The sequence below is a fragment of the Bos grunniens genome, chromosome 2 (assembly GCF_055505025.1).
Source record: "Bos grunniens cultivar Pamir isolate PY7600 chromosome 2, Bosgru_T2T1.0, whole genome shotgun sequence".
Lineage (NCBI taxonomy): Eukaryota > Metazoa > Chordata > Mammalia > Artiodactyla > Bovidae > Bos > Bos grunniens.
Genome location: NC_141166.1, coordinates 118,474,350 through 118,492,465, shown reverse-complemented (window position 1 = coordinate 118,492,465; position 18,116 = coordinate 118,474,350). Strand labels below are relative to the sequence as shown.

Genomic DNA, 18,116 nt, shown 5'->3' with positions numbered 1-18,116 from the left:
GTCCTTCCAATGAATATTCAGGACTGATTTCTTTTAGGATGGACTGGTTGAATCTGCTTGCTGTCCAAGGGACTCTCAAGGGTCTTCTCCAACACCACAGTTCAAAGGCATCAATTCTTCAGCGCTCAGCTTTCTTTATAGTCCAATTCTTACATCCATACATGACTACTGGAAAAACCAAAGTTTTGACTAGACTGACCTTTGTTGGCAAAGTAATATCTCTGCTTTTTAATATGCTGTCTAGGTTGGTCATAACTTTTCTTCCAAGGAGCAAGTGTCTTTTAATTTCCTGGCTGCAGTCACCATCTGCAGTGATTTTGGAACCCAAGAACATAAAGTCTGTCACTGTTTCTATTGTTTCCCCATTGATCTGCCACGATGGGACCAGATGCTTAGTTTTTTTAATGTTAAGTTTTAAGCCAACTTTTTGACTGTCCTCTTTCACTTTCATTAAGAGGCTGTTTAGTTCTTCGCTTTCTGCCATAAGGGTGGTGTCATCTGCATATCTGGGGTTATTGATATTTCTCCCAGCAACCTTGATTCCAGCTTGTGCTTCATCCAGCCCAGCATTTCTCATGATATAAGTTAAATAAGCAGGGTGACAATATACAGACTTGACATACTCATTTCCCAATTTGGAACCATCTGTTGTTTCATGTCCAGTTCTAACTGTTGCTTCTTGACCTGCATACAGATTTCTCAAGAGCCAGGTCAGGTGGTCTGGTGTTCCCATCTCTTTCAGAATTTTCCACAGCTTGTTGTGATCCACAGAGTCAAAGGCTTTGGCATAGTCAATAAAGCAGATGTTTTTCTGGAACTTTCTCGTTTTTTCGAAGATCCAACAGATGTTTTCTATTTGATCTCTGGTTCCTCTGCCTTTTCTAAATCCAGCTTGAACATGTGGAAGTTCACAGTTCACGAACTGTTGAAGCCTGGCTTGGAGAGTTTTCAGCATTACTTTGCTAGCGTGTGAGATAAGTGCAAATGTGCGGTAGTTTGAGCATTCTTTAGCATTGCCTTTCTTTGGGATTGGCATGAAAACTGATTTTTTTCCAGTCCTGTGGCCCCTGCTGAGTTTTCCAAATTTGCTGGCATATTGAGTGCTGCACTTTCACAGCCCTCAAATCAAGGGCGACCCCAAGTGGGGAAGGAAGGAAAATGCAAACCTGTAGCCGGTCCCAAATCGCTAGTCAGCTCTGCGGAAAGGCTTTTAACCAGAGGGAGCAGGGGCACCTGTTTACTAGTATGTGGCTTAGCCTGAAACCTCTTAATGTATGACTCTGACCTTAAGAAGGCGCTTCAGGGAAACCCCCAAAACAAGATTGCCTCTCCCGATGCGCACTAGTTCTCTAGGAATCTGAGGAGAAGCCTTTCACAGCCAATCGTGTATTCCTGATTACAACCTCCCACCGTAGTCTTTTTATTTCGTTTTTCGCCAGTTTCAAAAAAATAAAAGAGAGAACTTTACTATCGAACCCTGAGGAAACTGGCTGTAAATATGAGGACTTGGAAAGGAGATGCAATGCAAAAGTACAGTGTTGCCTTAGGGACTGAGAACCGTCCGTGAAAGCGCGGGGTACCACAGGGGTGCAGCCAGCAGCCAACTGACACAAATTCCAAGGGTTGGGCTCGCCGCAGGGGGAAGGGGCGGTGCTACGCTTCACCCCGCTCCTGGCCCTTTGTGACGTAGGACAATGCTCGCCTGCCACGCGTCGGAAATGGGCTACAGCTGCTACCACCCGCCTGCAACTGACACGCTTGCGGGAACGCAGTGATCATCTGGGGGGTGAATCCAGGAATCATGCATTTCTTATTCAGATTAATCCTTTTCTTTTACGTGTGGGGCATTTTTACTGCTCAGGGACAAAAGGCAGAGGAGACCACAGAGGAAGTGAAAATAGAAGTTTTGCATCGTCCAGAAAATTGTTCTAAGACAAGCAAAAAGGGAGACCTGCTAAATGCCCATTACGACGGCTTCTTGGCTAAAGACGGCTCGAAATTCTACTGCAGGTAGGATATGATGAGAACAGCTCCCGAGTCCAGTTGATGCACTAAATCTAACCTCCCTCCACCAACCAGAAGCCTAATTTACTGGGTTGTTTGAGGTTGATTTTGAACAGTAAGAGTTCAGCCTTTCTGAACTTTCTAGGAGGAAAATAGGATTTGACACAGTATTTCCCTATTATGTGGAATATTATTTTTTAAATTACGGAAAATGTTGGCCCAAGAAATTATTAAAAATACACTACATCTATACGCTCTCCTCACCACTGCCTATCGTAGTAAGTCAAGGTACTGTTTTTAAGAATGTTCACACTTTTCCTTTGCTGTGGGTTGGAGTCTCCTTACAGAGGATTATGTAGAATAGTTTATCTGGCCTTCAGAAGCACAATATTTACTGACTGGAGGCCGCTTTCCACTACTAGAAGCCACTACAATGACTTTTCTCTGGTGATTTTCAGACCCTGTGTCTCTGTGCCCTGCCCCTTCGTCCCACCACTACTTACTCTGATTTAATTGATGTTTTATTACTCAGAGATAGAATGTCTTTTCTCCTTCTGTGCTACTTCCCTATAAAAATAAGATTGGGGAAAGTTAATTCTTTCCATTTAGAAGAAAATAGAGAGATTTATTAAGAAGATACAAATTTTAATCGTGATTCAAATGACTTTTTGAGGCTAAACCTGGACCATCCATTTTTTTTTGGAATAAATACAGAATGGTTAAATACGTAATTTGGACAAACTATGCAGTTAGGGGCAGGAGACCCATTAAAAAGTTAACTGTTGAGTAGTTTTTGTAAAGATGACAAGAAAAAAGAAAATGAGATGACTCCTAATGACTGCTGCTGCTGCTAAGTCACTTCAGTTGTGTCCGACTCTGTGCGACCCCATAGACGGCAGCCCACCAGGCTTCCCCGTCCCTGGGATTCTCCAGGCAAGAACACTGGAGTGGGTTGCCACCTCCTCCTTAAATGCATGAAATTGAAAAGTGAAAGTGAAGTCGCTCAGTCCTGTCTGACTCTAGCGACCCCATGGACTGCAGCCTACCAGGCTCCTCCGTCCATGGGATTTTCTAGGCAAAAGTACTGGAGTGGGGTGCCATTGCCTTCTCCGCTCCTAATGACTAGCTTTGGGCAAATCAAACCTCTGTCTGGCTATTATGAGGAAAGTTTGAGCCAAAGACCCCACAATGGGATTCCGAATGAGTCTTAATATAGGAAAAGACATGGTTAGAGAGGTTTCCAGTTTTACATAGGAACTAAATATTCAGCTGTATTTTAAAGTTTGATTTTATTTTCCTTCAAATCAACTTACCTGGTTGCTGTTTTTAATTACAGCCGGACACAAAATGAAGGCCACCCCAAATGGTTTGTTCTTGGTGTTGGACAAGTCATAAAAGGCCTAGACATTGGGATGATGGATATGTGTCCTGGAGAGAAGCGAAAATTGATTATACCTCCTTCATTTGCATATGGAAAGGAAGGCTATGGTAAGGTAAAAATATGGTAAAAATAAATCATACACTTCTGGGTATATAGTCAAAAAAATTGAAAGCAGACTCTCAAAGTTACTATGAGTAACTCATCGTTACAACTATGTTCACAGCAGCATTAGTCAAAATAGCCAAAAACTGAAAATAACCCAGATGTCGATTGGCATAAGAATGGATAAACAAAATGTGGTATATACATTCAGTGGAATATTATTCAGCCTCAAAAACAAAAGAAATTCGGATATATGCTACAACATGGATGAACCTTGAATACATTATGCTAAGTGAAATAAGCCAAACACAAAACCAATACTGTATGATCCCACTTATATAAAGTACCTAGAATAGTCAAATTCATAGAGCCAGGAAGACCAGGGTGGTTGCCAGAGCCAAGGGAGAGAGGGTGGAATATAGGCAGTTGTTATTTAATAGGTGTAGAGTTTCAGTTCTGCAAGATGAAATAGTTCTAGAGACTGGGTGCAATGTGGATATACTTACCACCACTGAACTAATTCTACACTTAAAATGGTTACAATGATAAATTTTATTTTAATTGTGTTTTCCCACAATTAAAAGTTTTGAATCACTAAAAAAATGAAAAATCATAACAGGGAGGCCTGGCGTGCTGTGATTCATGGGTCACAAAGAGTCAGACACAACTGAGCAACTGATCTGATCTGATCTGATCTGATAGGGTCCAATAAACTTTAGCTATATGGAATCCAGTCCAGCCCAGTTCTCTCTTTTTACATATCGAGAAATTAAGCCATTGTCCCAATACAAGTCTCTGGCCAGAGTTCTTTACTCCCCACAGAGGCAATATTCATAATTACAGTGTATATTTTATCAACTCTACCTTAGTCATTTAAGTATGTTATTTTATTAATTATTATATAAATGTCTATAGAAAAAACTTTTTGTAAGGAGTACCAAAGTCAAATTCATAAAACTCAGGAAACTGGAACTTATGATTTTAAAGTAAAAGGACAGCACTGGAACATTGTAGAAAGAACATCTGAAACATAACAAGCTATTAGTCACTACTATCCAAATTCAGGAGAAGCCTTGAAATATAGAAAAATGAACAGCTTCTTTCAATATATTGCTATTTTTAAAATCCTTGAGTAAGCTATGAGAACCTAGGTTAAGCAGATAAATGAGGAAAATGTTTGCAGCATGTATAAACATATATGATGACCTGTCCTAGAAATAGGCAACTTCATAAACAAGTGGCCCACTCACCAAAAAATATAAATGAGTGGATAAAGATGTGCTATAGATACACACACCACACACACACACACACACACAATGGAATATTTCTCAGCCATAAAGAGGAAAGAAATCTTGCCATGTGCAACCACATGGATGGACCTAAAGGGTATTATGCTAACTGAAAATAAACCAGACAGACAAAGGCATGTATTAATTTTTCCAAAATTAAATTTTTAAAAATCACTAAAGTGGGGCTTCCCAGGTGGCTCCAAATGGTAAAGAGTCTGCCTGCAGTGCAGGAGACCTGGGTTCGATGCCTGGGTTGGGAAGATCCCCTGGGGAAGGAAATGGCAACCCACTCCAGTATTCTTGCCTGAAGAATTCCATGGACAGAGGAGCCTGGTGGGCTACAGTCCATGGGTCACAAAGAGTCAGACACAACTAACCGACTACCAAACACAAAAGTGGAGCAGAACAGAAAAAAATTTTTAAGAGGGGAAAATGGGTGGTATGGGTGGTATGGCAGAGAGCTGGTCTCTAGCATTCTCAGTTGGGTCCTTTCTTCCTTTTACTGTGTGAAAACTAGAAAGATTTTTTTTTTGGCTGTGCCCTGTGGTCTGCAGGAATCTTAGCTCCCGGACGAGGGATCAAACCCTGTGCTCCCTGCAGTAGAAACACAGGATCTTAAACACTGGACCTCCAGAGAATTCCCTAAAGAATTTTTACCACCTCATTTTAGTTTGAGTCCTTCTTAACCCCAGCTATTTGAAATATTTAGTATATAAAGTAATTAAGGGTTTCTAAATGAAATATTGTCTTTACACCCTAATATTTCATTGAAATGGCAGGCCCTCTTTAAGGCTGTTGTTTTACTCATTAGAAGAGCTGGTTCCCTTGCCTATTCTTTCCAGCAGGAACAAGGATCACTGCCCCCAAATTGGACTGGAGGGATGTTAGTGATACAAATCAGACTCAGATTTAAAACTCCTAAAGAGACAGTCCAGATAACTACATCTTCACTTTCAAAGTTTTTTGCCACTCATTTGATTCCATCAAAATAGCTCCCACAAAACCATAATTAAGGTATCCTATTTTTAGTTGTAAAGGAGCCTAGGAGAGAGAGAATTGAAGATAAGTTAAATTGAATGTAATCTTGTCCTAAAAACGGTGTCATAGACTGAGCCCAATTCTAGATAAACTAATACAGGCAGAGTTCGCCTTTCAGCCTCCTTAAATCTCATTTTCAGAGTTTCTCTTGCTGTCTTGTAGACAAGAGAGCATTCTACCTGCTACAAGAGCACCCACATCTCTTGTCAACTGGTGCTCATACTAGGTCCTGTTACCACATGGCAAATGATTACTAATTTTATCCTTATTGTAAACTAATTTATGCTTATATATGAATGACTACCCAGGCAACCTAAGCTATTAATAAGCTAGACCCTTGTAGCAAAAATGTATAAATTTGACGTGAAGAAGCTAGTTCATACTCAGTTTGAGGTGTCTTCAATAAATATAATGAACCTCACTAGTATAACAATGTCACCAAAACCTCCATCTTACATGTAAGGAAACTGAAGCCCAACAAAACTGTGTTCTTTGGAATGTAGCTAACTGCTAGTTTACCTGTATTATTTATAATAAATTACTAATAGCTTGAATTCAATAATTTTAAAAGCTGCTGTGCAGACCATAAGCAACTGCTTAACACACAATATCTTGATTGAATAAGCTTTTCTAAATAAATAGTTATTAAGACCTAACCTAAGCTGTAACTTTATTTTAGGTAGTACTTGAAGAAGTCTTTTCTTCTGCACAATATTCTTGCCTAATGTCACAGAGCACCTCTGCATGTCTTGAAATGCATGTGATTTGTTAGTGCTTTAACTAACAGTACATGTGGTATGTATAGATTCTTTACATTAACTCCTAAGTCTTCTGATCTTCTAAATACAAGTAATTCTATAGTAAATGCATGTTTTTCTCTTCTTTATACTATCATTTTTTTAGTAAGATAAAACTAACTGGCAATTTATTCTATGTTTACAGTTGAATTTGGGGGGAACTTCAACTTGTAATAGTTTTCCTTAAGAATTTTGAATTTGTTTTTAATTATTGTCAGGAAAAGTTTTTCTTCTGTCATAAAGAGATCTTAATGAGACAGAATGGGGATGGATCTTGTAAAATTATCATTGACTCAATCTTTTACTCTAAAAGTTAGGTAATGTATGTTGGTTGGGATGGTCACATTAGTCATGTGATATATGGGTAGATTTTTGTGTGTCCTGGTTTGGAGATGACTGATCTACTTCCAGAGAAGGCGATGGCACCCCACTCCAGTACTTCCTTTGGCTGTAACTTTCGAGCTTTTTTCTTTGAATTATATAAATATTTTAGCAAGAATCCTCCACTTTTTCATTAAAAAATTAGTTTTCATTGAAGAACAAACAGCCATTTTTTAAGATAAGTGATAGACACCATTCATTCAACAAATATTTGAGTAACTATATTTTTGAGTACCTATATATTTGAGTGGTGACAAAAGCCACCCACTGCCAGTCACTTTTATGAATGGCCATCTGAAGAGGCCATAGCTTGCTAAAATCATCTGTGACATTACTTAATTGGCTAACTTTATTAAAGGGAACTATTTAACTTAATACTTAAAAGAGTTTTTTTGTGATTAGAATTTTCTTCATGAAATTGTTACTAGTTTGTTCTGTTATTGCAGTATTTTTTGTCTATATGACAAATCTGACAAACAGGTATATTAAGACATATATTTTATTCATATTTCCAAATAACTGAACAAAATCATTTTCTAAAAGATACTGATCTTTGAAATATTTCTGACTGTGAATTTCTTCTCTGCGCTAGCTCTTTCTTGTATAATGCTGGAGTATATTATTAAAAATTACATGAATTATATTTATTTAAATTTAATCAGGAAATGGTCCCCTAAGTCTTTAGAACTTACTTGTTTTGAAAACATATGAGAAAAGTGTTCCTAAGAAATATTTAGAAAGCAATTTTTATAAATATGAAATAATACAATCATAATGCTATCATGGCTATTTGTAAATAAATATTTGACCATTATCCTCATGAAAGTTAAACTGTTAAAATTCATACCTTTAGCAGAAGGCAAGATTCCACCTGATGCAACATTGATTTTTGAGATTGAACTTTATGCTGTGACCAAAGGACCACGAAGCGTTGAAACGTTTAAACAGATAGACACGGACAATGACAGGCAACTTTCTAAAATTGAGGTAATTCAAACAGATTTCATATGGACAGTACTCTAAATTGTTATTCCCATTTAGATACATCTGTGTTAAAGCTATTATGTTTACTTCTATCTAGCATGGGCTAATTAATTTGCTTTCATAGAGCTAATTACAGAAATATTAAATTCTAAGAAGAAAATGTTCTTATTTTTTTGTTGTTGTTCTTGTTTAATATAAAAGTTGAAAGGGAGTCAACCTGTTTAATTTCCTTTCTTCCCTGCAAGAGGGTCATTAAAATACCAAACTAATCTCTACAGGCATCATGACTCTAAAAATAGAGTCATGTGACCCAGCAATCCCATTCCTGGACATAGATACAGACAAACCTATAATTTGAAAAGCTAACAGGCACCCCTGTTCATTGCAGCACTATTTACAATATCCAAGACACAGAAGCACCCTAAATGTCCACTGGCAGACAAATGGATAAAGATGTGGTATACATACATACATACAATAGAATATTACTTAGCCATAAAAAAGAATGAAATAATGCCATTTGCAGCAACGTAAGTGGACATAGAGATTATCATACTAAATGAGCTGAAAGACAAATATCATATGGTATCACTTACCTATGGAATCTAAAAAAATGATACAAAATAGAAACAGACTCACAGACATAGAAAACAAACTATGGTTACCAAAGGGGAAAGGAAGAGGGAAAGGATAAACTGGGAATTTGGGATTAACAGATCCACACTACTATATATAAAATAAACAAGGACCTATTGTACAGCATGTGTGTGCATGCATGCTCAGTTGCTCAGTCATGTTTGACTCTGACCCCATGGACTGTAGCCCGCCAGGCTCCTCTGTCCATGGAATTCTCCAGGCAAGTACAGTGGAACAGGTTGCCATTAACATTCAGATGTTAATCTCTGAGTATGTACCATTAACCATCTATAACCTCAGGGGAAGCTAATTTGAAGATCTGTTTCTCTTCAGAAAATTGCTTCAAAGGTTGAAAAAAATAAAACCTCAAATAGCCTTTTAAATTTTTGTATCACGTATAATAAGTAGTCTGAGATATGTTTCTTGAAAGTTTTCTCAGAGTTTCTGGAAATTTATTGTGGTGTCTTTTTTATTAAAGCAACATTATTTTGGCCCTCTAGATAAGTCATTACCTGAAAAAGGAATTTGAAAAAGATGAGAAGCCACGTGACCAGTCATATCAGACTGCAGTTTTAGAGGATTTTTTTAAGAAGAACGACCATGATGGTGATGGCTTCATTTCTTCTAAGGAATACAATGTCTATCAACATGATGAACTATAGCATATTTTTATTTCTAAATTTTCTTAGCTATTTACTGTATTTTATATATAAAACAAAGTCACTTTTCTCTGCATTGTATTTTCTGTTTTTCCCTCATGAACATATTTTGATCCTTCAATACATGTAATATTGGAATAATAAATGTGAGGCTTTTTTGCAAAATTTAACTTTCAAATAGGCATGATTGTGTTTCCTATTGCTTTATTCTGTTAACATGAATTGCAGTACCATGAAATCGACCTCTGCATCGTATTAGGCAATTTTTTCCCCTTCAAGTTATAGGAAGACACCTCTGTCATAATTTACAAGTTCTTCCCAACTCTAACCTTAACAGCATGTATAGATACGTAAATACTCAATCTTTAATATTTAAAGTACCCCATATTTTAAACATATTTAATAGGAACCCAAGAATTAACATTTCACTTGTTTTATACATTTCATAGCATTACAGACAGTAAGATATAAAAATCTACCAGGCTTCCCTGGTGACCAGTGGTTAAAACTCTGAGCTTCCACTACAGGGGAAATGGGTTCACATTTCACATGGCACAGCCAAAAGTAAAATCATATGACCCAGGAATCTTCCTTTAGGATGCGTGCAGGAAAGTACTAGTTATAATAATATGTCCCACAGCGAGCCTCAACACAGTGTCTGTACTTTATGGTGCAAGCTTCTGGCCTTGGGTATTTGTTCCAGTGGCTAATGTTTGAAAGAGACTTGATCAGACCAAAGGCTCTGTGCCTCTGTCTTAGAGCATGCGTCATGAAGTCTGCGCTGCTCTGACTTGTGCACTCCCTCAGACATCATTATGAATGTGCTACACCGCTTCCTTCTCGTAGGCCTTTATATCTACCATCCCTAACTTTTTGTCTTGATAGTTTTAAATTGATGCTATGGCATTTCTCAAGTCTCCCTTTCTCTGGGTTTTTCTATCCGATGTCATTTCATTTCACAATGTTCTTATTATTAACCATGAGCGAACAGCACAAACTGGTATGCCATCAAATTTTTGGTAGATGTGTAGAACTTATTTTACACATGAAGGATACATGAGGATATCTACTGAGGATATAAAGTGCCATGGCAATTTTGTGTCATCATCAAATCATTGTGGTCCAACATGTTGAGAATAAGAGGTAAGAGATGCTGTAGAAGATCATGCTGGTACCCAAGAAAGGACACATATTTATTGGATCAAGTAAGATTTGCCTACTGTGTATGTAGAAAATCGTGTGTGTGTGCGTGTTAGTCGCTCAGTCGTGTCCGACTCTTTGTGACCCCATGGGGTGTAGCCCACCAGGCTCCCTGTCCATGGAATTCTCCAGCAAGAATACTGGAGTGGGTTTCCATTTCCTTCTCCAGGGGATCTTCCTGACCCAGGGATCAAACCCAGGTGTCCCGCATTGCAGGCAGACTCTTTAGCATCTGAGCCACCAGGGAAGCCCATAGAAAAGTGTGCTTAGGTAGTAAATAGCTCTATTCAAAACAAGTAAGTTTAAAACAGTTTTTTCCATTTTATGAAACTTATACTCCTTCTAAACCACTGTTTACTGATTATCTTTTAACCTCTTTATATATACAGCTAGAAATCCTACAATTTAAAAGTATAAGGGGACTTTCCTGGCCATTCAGTGGTTAGAATTTTGCCTTCCAATGGAGAGTGTGGGGGTTTGATCCTTGATCGGGGACCTAAAATCCCACTTCCTGGTCAAAAAAAACAGAAACAATATTGTAACAAATTCAATATAGACTTCAAAAATACTCCACATCAAAAAAAAAGTCTTACAGCATAAGGGCAACACAAATCCCACTAGGTTAGTGAATCTCACATGTGTAGCACAGAGCTGGACACTTCAAAAAATAAAAACATTTACTATCTTTTCCTGTCTCCCAATATTTCTTCATTCCCATAACCCAGTTTTATACCTCCTCCTCACTTAATCGTCGACTTTCATCCCTTTATTTTCCTCAGAAAACCCTGCTCAGTAGTAAACTTAGGTTGACAACACAATATTATACTTTGGTTTAGAAACTGTCCCCATGTCAATATTCATATAAAAAAAAAGTCACTAGAGTCTTTTTTGATCAGTATACTCATATTTGCATCTGAATTATATACTCTACAAAATGAAAATATCATGAAAGCTACACTGGAAACTATCCTATGATAATGTTTCTAATTCTAACCTTTCTATCCCATTGTTTTCATACCAAGTACTTTTAGGTTTTAAAAAATCATAGATGATGTCATATGAATATGGAAATTTACTTGAAAACTATTCACGTTTAAATAAATAAAATTTTAACCCTTCTACATACATACAGTAAACAAGTAAACATTTCATATTTACACAATTGCCTAACACCTTCATTGGCATATGCCTAGTAGTGACTGCTGTACTATATACTTTGAGTTCTGGAATTTTAACAGTACTTCTGTAATTATTTTAATAATGCAAGTAAGTGCAAGTGCAAGTCACTCAGTTGTGTCTGAGTCTCTCTGACCCCATGGACTATAGAGTCCATGAAATTCTCCAGGCCAGAATACTAGAGTGGGTAACTTTTCCCTTCTCCAGGGGATCTTCTCAACCCAGGGATAGAACCCAGATCTCCCGCACTGCAGGCAGATTCTTTACCAGCTGAGCCAATTATTTAGGTTTGTGTATGAAAAAATTTCATACGTCTTACAGACTAGATGAAAAAGGTCTCTGAGAACCAAGTATGTTAAATGTTTTAAACACTTTCATAGAAGAGAAGTAAATGTGTCCCAGCTGCCTTAACTTTAAAATGACCATAGTGAGTTCTTTTTTTTTTTTTTTTCATAGTGAGTTCTTATAAAGACAAAGCTGGTGCGCACATATATACCTACATCACTGAATGGCAGCCCATTACTACTATCAGTCACACTTAACTATGTACACAAAACCCCATACTGAGCTCAGTGTGCTTTTAATTTGATACCACAATTAAACATTTAGGATTACATTAAATTATTAACACATTTTTCTCATTTTACCAGACCTAGGGCAATAGTTAAAGCATCAAAAAGTTGCCACTTGTGCCTTCCTGTCATCCTCAAATATTGAATTAAAAGTCGATTAAAAATAACACATATCTCAAAAGTTTTATATGTAAAATGGTAGACTAAGTTCCAAAGTATATGCAACTGGCAGATTTTATGAAGGAATGTCTATATTCTGAATTTTATATGTAAGCCTTTGCAATATAAACAATATTATTAATCTTCATGACAATTTCTGAGGTAGACACTATTATCATCTCCGTGTTATAAATGGGAAAAATGATGCCCAGACAGGTTAATTTCTCATTCCTCTTCCTCTTTAATTTGCTACAATTCATCAAAGTGAACCAAGATAATTTTGGAAAGGTGTGTGGCACAGTTGCACCCAAAACACCAGCAAGGTACATTCATTTTCCATTTTATTTCATTCTCTTGTGCCAAATATCAAAACAAGGAACTGCATGAAGTCGCACGTACTTCTGCCCATCAACAGAGCACTGAAAACACCCGTAAACTGTCTCCCTTTTAAAGTTCCCCATTCCACAGAGTATGCAAGGTCCTTTTGGAATGTTGTGATTAAGTAAGTTAACACGGATGTGAGTACCTTCTTTGAGTGAAATATCACTCATGCTGAGAGGTTTGTCATAATAGTCAGAAAAAAGATCATCTAAGTAAAGCTGTGAACGAGAAATGGCATCCATCACTCTTCTATCTAAAAGGATAAAAACAGACATGTGTTAAAAGTCAAATAAAAAAATGTATAGCCAGACTGCATTTATAACTATGTGTAAATCTAAACAATCAGTCGTGAAATTTGGCTTTAAAATTTTTAAAGACAAGATTAATAAAGAGAACCTCAAGTGTTAATCTGAGAAGGAACAAAATCTTCAATGGACATACTTCTTTCAAATAGTATATTTCTCAATCTGTAGAGCAGTGCAAATGTTGCTGTTTCTTCCCTTTCAAATCCTCCTTTTGACACTGAAGTGACACAAAGGTCTATAAAAAAAAATTTTAGAAGATGTTATAATCTGAACAACTCATATTTTATTGGGAGTTTTAATTGTGGTTGAATTCTGGCACATGCCATTCACTTTATTTTTTAAGTTAAATTTCACATATTTTTAGAAAAGGTAGCATTTTACATGGTACAAAATTCAAAGAGTACAAAAAGAGGATACAACGATAAATAAGTCTCTTCACTGACCCCAGCTTCAGCTTTATACCCCAGGGGTAACTACTGTTGTGTGTACTTACAGAAATACTCCGTATTTCACAGGCATAAAGGCTATGTACCTATGTATGTAAGTATGTACATATATAAAATTTTAGGTTCCAAGATTAATAGATATACATCTCTTTAAAATATCATAGAGATTATTCCATGTCAGTAGTATCTTTAGTGCTAATTCTTAACAGCTTCACAGTATTCTATTGTGTGGAAGTACCTTAGTTCACTAAAGGGAACAGGTTTTTACAATTATACTGATCATTAGAAGTATAAACTGATAGAATTGATACAGTCATCAGAATTTAAAATTACATATATTTTAGTCTTATTTACACTTCTAGGAATTTATCCTATAGACATATGTACACACATGTGAAATTTATACTGAGGAACAGACTGCTGTAACATTGTCAGGTTTTGAAGGATTCTTCCTCGCTACTATATCACTGTCATTACTGGCAATCAATTTAAACCAAAAAGCTGCTGAAAAACACGTGTCATTCCAATTCTTTGCAAGCATTACTTATTAGCATATTAGCATGTCTGGGGTCATAAACAGAGCAAGTACATTATTATCTACTTCTATTGGGTCTGTGCCGCATTTTTTATTAACTTTAACGGTGCTTTCATTTTCTGATGAGTTACCTCTATGTTAAATACCTGTGTTAAAGGATATTTTCATAATTCCAGCCAACATGGTGATCTAGGAATTAATAAGCAGGTAATGAAATAGAAGGTGTCTCAAAAGACTCAGTGCAATTTTAAACTTTAATACACTGTGCTTGGATACCCCAGGCTGCTGCTGCCGAAGTAGAAATGCTACAAACTGGCAAAACATTACTTGATAGTTTACTTGAATTTCTTCTAAACTCATTTAGTTTTGTAAATCTTAGACATTAAGCTTTTTAATTTTTTGTTTCAATCCCTCCATCTTAAGGTTATTTCCAAGCTTCTACTATTACGAACTATCTTTATACACGTCATTTCACATATGTGTAAGTATATGTGTAGGATAAATTCCTAAAAGTTTAAATAAGACTAAAATATATGTAATTTTAGATTCTGATGGACATTATCAATTGTATCAGTTTATACTCTAATGATCAATATAATTGTAAAAACCTACACCCTTTAGTGTCCCAAACAAAATTTACTTAACATGTTTTGTTTTGTTTTTTTGACTCCACATTCTCTCTTCCAACAGAACTGCAAAAACAAAAACAGGCCTAAAAATGTTTATAAAAGTGTTTATACGGACTTATGGTTGCCAGGGGAGGGGTGGGGAAGAATGGGAGGAAGGATAGTTAAGACAGTCTGGGATGGACATGTATACTCTGCCGTATTTAGAACGAATTACCAACAAGATCCTCCTGCATAGCACAGGGAACACTTCTCAGTGTCCTGTGACAGACAGGATGGGAGGGGAGTTTAGGGGAGAATGGATACATGAATATGTATGGCTGTGTCCTTTTGCTGTCCACCTGAAACTGTCCGTATCGAAACATTGTTATAGTATAGTATTGTTATAGTTATCAGCTATACTCCAATACAAAATCAAAAGTTTAAAGGAAATAAAAAACAACAAAAATGTTTATAAATGGCCTTGCCTAATCCTTGGGTTATACCTAGACTTGAGCTGATTGGTCTCCTAATACTAAAACTTGATGCAATGTAGAAATTTAAAGTGACCTGAACTGCGGCATCATATACGATGACGGTTTAAGGTTTTAGGTAGTCCAGGGTCAGGAGAGCTGGGTCTATGAAAAGAAAACCTGAAGAAAGGTTGTCTTATGCTAGCTTGGGTGCCCTGACACTTTCCTACTGTGTATACCTCCTCTATTTGCCATCTTCAATAACTACCTGCGTGAGTCCTAAATCACTTCAGTTGTGTTCGACTTTTTGCGACCTCATGGACTGTAGCTTGCCAAGCTCCTCTGTCCACGGTAGTCTCCAGGCCAGATAATGGACTGGGTGGCCATGCCCTCCTCCAGGGGATCTTCCTGACCCGAGGATCAAACCCGTGTCTCTTAATGTCTCCTGCAATGTTAGGCAGGTTCTTTACCACTAATGCCACCTGAAAAGCCCAAAAACTACCTTTTAGAAGGTTATTTTTTTTATTTTCCCATGTTAGTCAAGGAAATACTTTGCCAGTGGATTGCATTCTAGCTCTCAACTATAACTGGAAGTGGGGTGTTGGGAAGTCTACAGCTTTCCCCAAGAAACAGGAATGAAGTTATAGGGAAGGAGGGACTGTTGGGTCTTTCCCAGTCATTTCACCCAAGCATAATATCGACAGTGCTGACAGCATCACTCTGCATCACTAGACACTCAGGGAGAGATAGAGACAGAGATTTTCACTACAATAATTTCAGTGTTTCACGTAAATCATTCACTCACCAAAGGCACCATCCAAGTAAATGAAGAGTTCAAAAACACTGAAAGCTATGGTTGTATGTGCTGGAAAAACAATAGCTTTGTCCCTTCCCTTGGGATTCTGTTCATCCATAAAATGAAACTATATTAAATAAATTAAACAACATTGTTAAGGAGTATAACATGTAAAGGATATATTTTTGGAAAAACAAAACATTCCCTACAATCCTACCAAAAACAAACAAACTCTTCCACCCCTCCAAGTAAAGAACTATCCTACTTGAATTCAACTGTTTATAGCAGAGGTTCAAATAAATGATTCAATGGGGACTCCTGATCTATATTAGGAAATACTTACCACTTTCTCATTTGCTTTGTATCCAAGCCAATGACTAGTGCTACCACAAGGGTGATGCTTTGGGTCATAGGAACCTTTTCCTTTCAAGGTAAATCCACTGCCTTTAAGGGCTACATTTGTTTTTAGCCTATTGTATCCACTGTTTCAAAGCCCCCAGAGCTGTCTGCAGCTTTCCAAAGCAATCACCAACAATTAAGTGTTTTTCATTCAGTTCATGCCCCCAAAACGATCCAATATTAAACAATTTGGTGGGCACTTAAATGTAGCCACTTCATTTGCAAAGACTTGAAAAGATTATCACTGTATTCTATCTTTCTAATAATTCATTTTAATAGAACAAATCATCATTATGTGTCATTATTAGGTGAATGGCAATGACAAATAATGTCATAATTGAGCTAAAAATTAAAACACAAATAACTTTCCAAGATTTTTTAAAGGACTTAACATTGAATGAAGCATGTTTGGCCATTGACAATGTTATTTTAGAAATTAATATAAAAATATAAACTCAACTTTTAAAATTCAAGTATAAACTCTATCACTTAAAAATAAAATCGAAGAGTTGCATAAACACACTCAGTCTGTATTCTTAAAATAGCATTTAAACAGTACCCTGAGGGACTCCATTGTGCACATTATTTCACAAAGATTAGTGTTTTTTTACATTACTTTACATGTTTATAATTCAAATTTTCTTGGATTCCTTTCTTCATATTCTAAAACAAAACCATTAGCGTGCAAAATCCTATATACAATTGCAGCTCTTTAATTTCAACATTTGACAAAATATACAAGGCTCTTGAATACTTAAATTCCCATTGCAGCTTTTGAGTACGAGAAATCCAAGGCATCTAATGGTTTACCCTCATGGCTTCCCCACGAATTCCAGCGTGCACAGACAGTGAGCACTGCCGTGTGGTTCGGATGCTTTCCATGACCACACACAACACTGCCTTTCTGCTGCTCCTTGACTGACGTATCAAACTGTGGTCAAAATTAATTTTTCTAAAATCAAGAAGACAGACATTCACAAGAATCTGTGTCATCTAACTATGTATAATCAAGTACACTTTTGCTTAACATGTGTTACTATTCATGATCCACCTTAATTAAAAGTAAATCAAGGCAGTCCTAATACAAATCAGAAAGTATGCTCAAAAGAAATTTAATAATCTGCCTCTCCTATTTTGTTAAAACATGTGTACTAGAGGAGTCTGTTGGAGGAAACTTTTAGTGTATTTGTTGCAAGCAGATTCTTGAAGTCTTGTAATCTCATAATTTAGCAAATGTGTGCAGAGTCGAAGCGATCTTGCAGAACAATTAAATTTTGTTTAAACCAAATGATTCTGGATATCTACACTTATCCAAAGTATGAGTGTATGACTAATTTGTAGAATTTCAAATAAATCAAACAAATTACTCTAGTAAAATATAACTGGAATGTTTTAAACACTTTGTCATGAAGTTTATACAATTAAAATGTTTAAAGAAAACATGGAAGTCTATTAAGGATTATTATACTGACCGTGTAGTAATTTCCTTGAGTAACGTTGATACTTCCACTTCATGTTTGGTTACTACACCAAATGAAGCTTTTACAGCAATGGAATCTGATCCAGTAATGTTAATCCCAACATCATTCACAATATGGTTGCCTCGTCTTCCATAGAGTGAAACGTCTGATTCATCTTCATAATTCAGTAGCTGATAAGATGAAATACCTTTAAAAAAAAGAAATCAATATTTTAAATGTCTCGAATTCATCTAATGTAAATATAGAGTAATACATTAATTTATCATTTAAAACTTGATTACCCAAATGTTTAGAATGGTACCATCTCAAATCAA

At 36.6% G+C, this 18,116-nt stretch overlaps 2 protein-coding genes across 9 annotated transcripts in view; one reads left to right on the top strand and one right to left on the bottom strand.

Moving 5' to 3' along the window:
- Positions 1 to 1,693: 1,693 nt before the first annotated feature.
- On the top strand, positions 1,694 to 9,452 carry FKBP7 (FKBP prolyl isomerase 7). 5 transcript variants are annotated; one of them, XR_015148269.1, is made up of 5 exons: positions 1,694 to 2,010; positions 3,341 to 3,492; positions 6,497 to 6,612; positions 7,852 to 7,982; positions 9,116 to 9,452. XR_015148269.1 is itself a non-coding variant. In XM_086360316.1 (4 exons), the coding sequence occupies exons 1-4, from the start codon at positions 1,802 to 1,804 to the stop codon at positions 9,275 to 9,277; spliced, it is 654 nt and encodes a 217-aa protein (XP_086216442.1). In that variant the 5' UTR covers positions 1,694 to 1,801; the 3' UTR covers positions 9,278 to 9,452. The 5 variants fall into 5 exon arrangements, 3 of the variants coding, with proteins under 3 accessions (XP_086216442.1, XP_086216436.1, XP_086216447.1); XR_015148267.1 differs by having other exon boundaries at positions 7,849 to 7,982; XM_086360316.1 differs by lacking the exon at positions 6,497 to 6,612.
- Positions 9,453 to 12,602: 3,150 nt separating this feature from the next.
- Positions 12,603 to 18,116, bottom strand: part of PJVK (pejvakin) — a 44,161-nt gene continuing 38,647 nt past the window's right edge. For 3 of the 4 annotated variants that reach the window (XM_086360240.1, XM_086360230.1, XM_086360258.1), the window contains 5 exons: positions 17,794 to 17,989; positions 17,132 to 17,273; positions 15,932 to 16,049; positions 13,204 to 13,302; positions 12,603 to 13,015 (listed from right to left, as the gene is read on the bottom strand). In XM_086360240.1, the coding sequence (XP_086216366.1) occupies positions 12,723 to 13,015; positions 13,204 to 13,302; positions 15,932 to 16,049; positions 17,132 to 17,273; positions 17,794 to 17,989 (848 nt within the window). In that variant the 3' untranslated portion in view covers positions 12,603 to 12,722. Of the gene's footprint in view, positions 13,016 to 13,158; positions 13,303 to 15,931; positions 16,050 to 17,131; positions 17,274 to 17,793; positions 17,990 to 18,116 lie in introns of all 4 variants that reach the window. The other variant, XM_086360251.1, reaches the window with a different exon arrangement.

Excerpts from the sequence above, each read along its gene's own strand:
- FKBP7 (XM_086360310.1), top strand. The coding sequence starts at position 1,802 with ATGCATTTCTTATTCAGATTAATCCTTTTCTTTTACGTGTGGGGCATT. Across the intron at positions 2,011-3,340 it reads GGCTCGAAATTCTACTGCAG|CCGGACACAAAATGAAGGCC; the intron begins GTAGGATATGAT and ends TTTTAATTACAG. Across the intron at positions 7,983-9,115 it reads GGCAACTTTCTAAAATTGAG|ATAAGTCATTACCTGAAAAA; the intron begins GTAATTCAAACA and ends TTGGCCCTCTAG.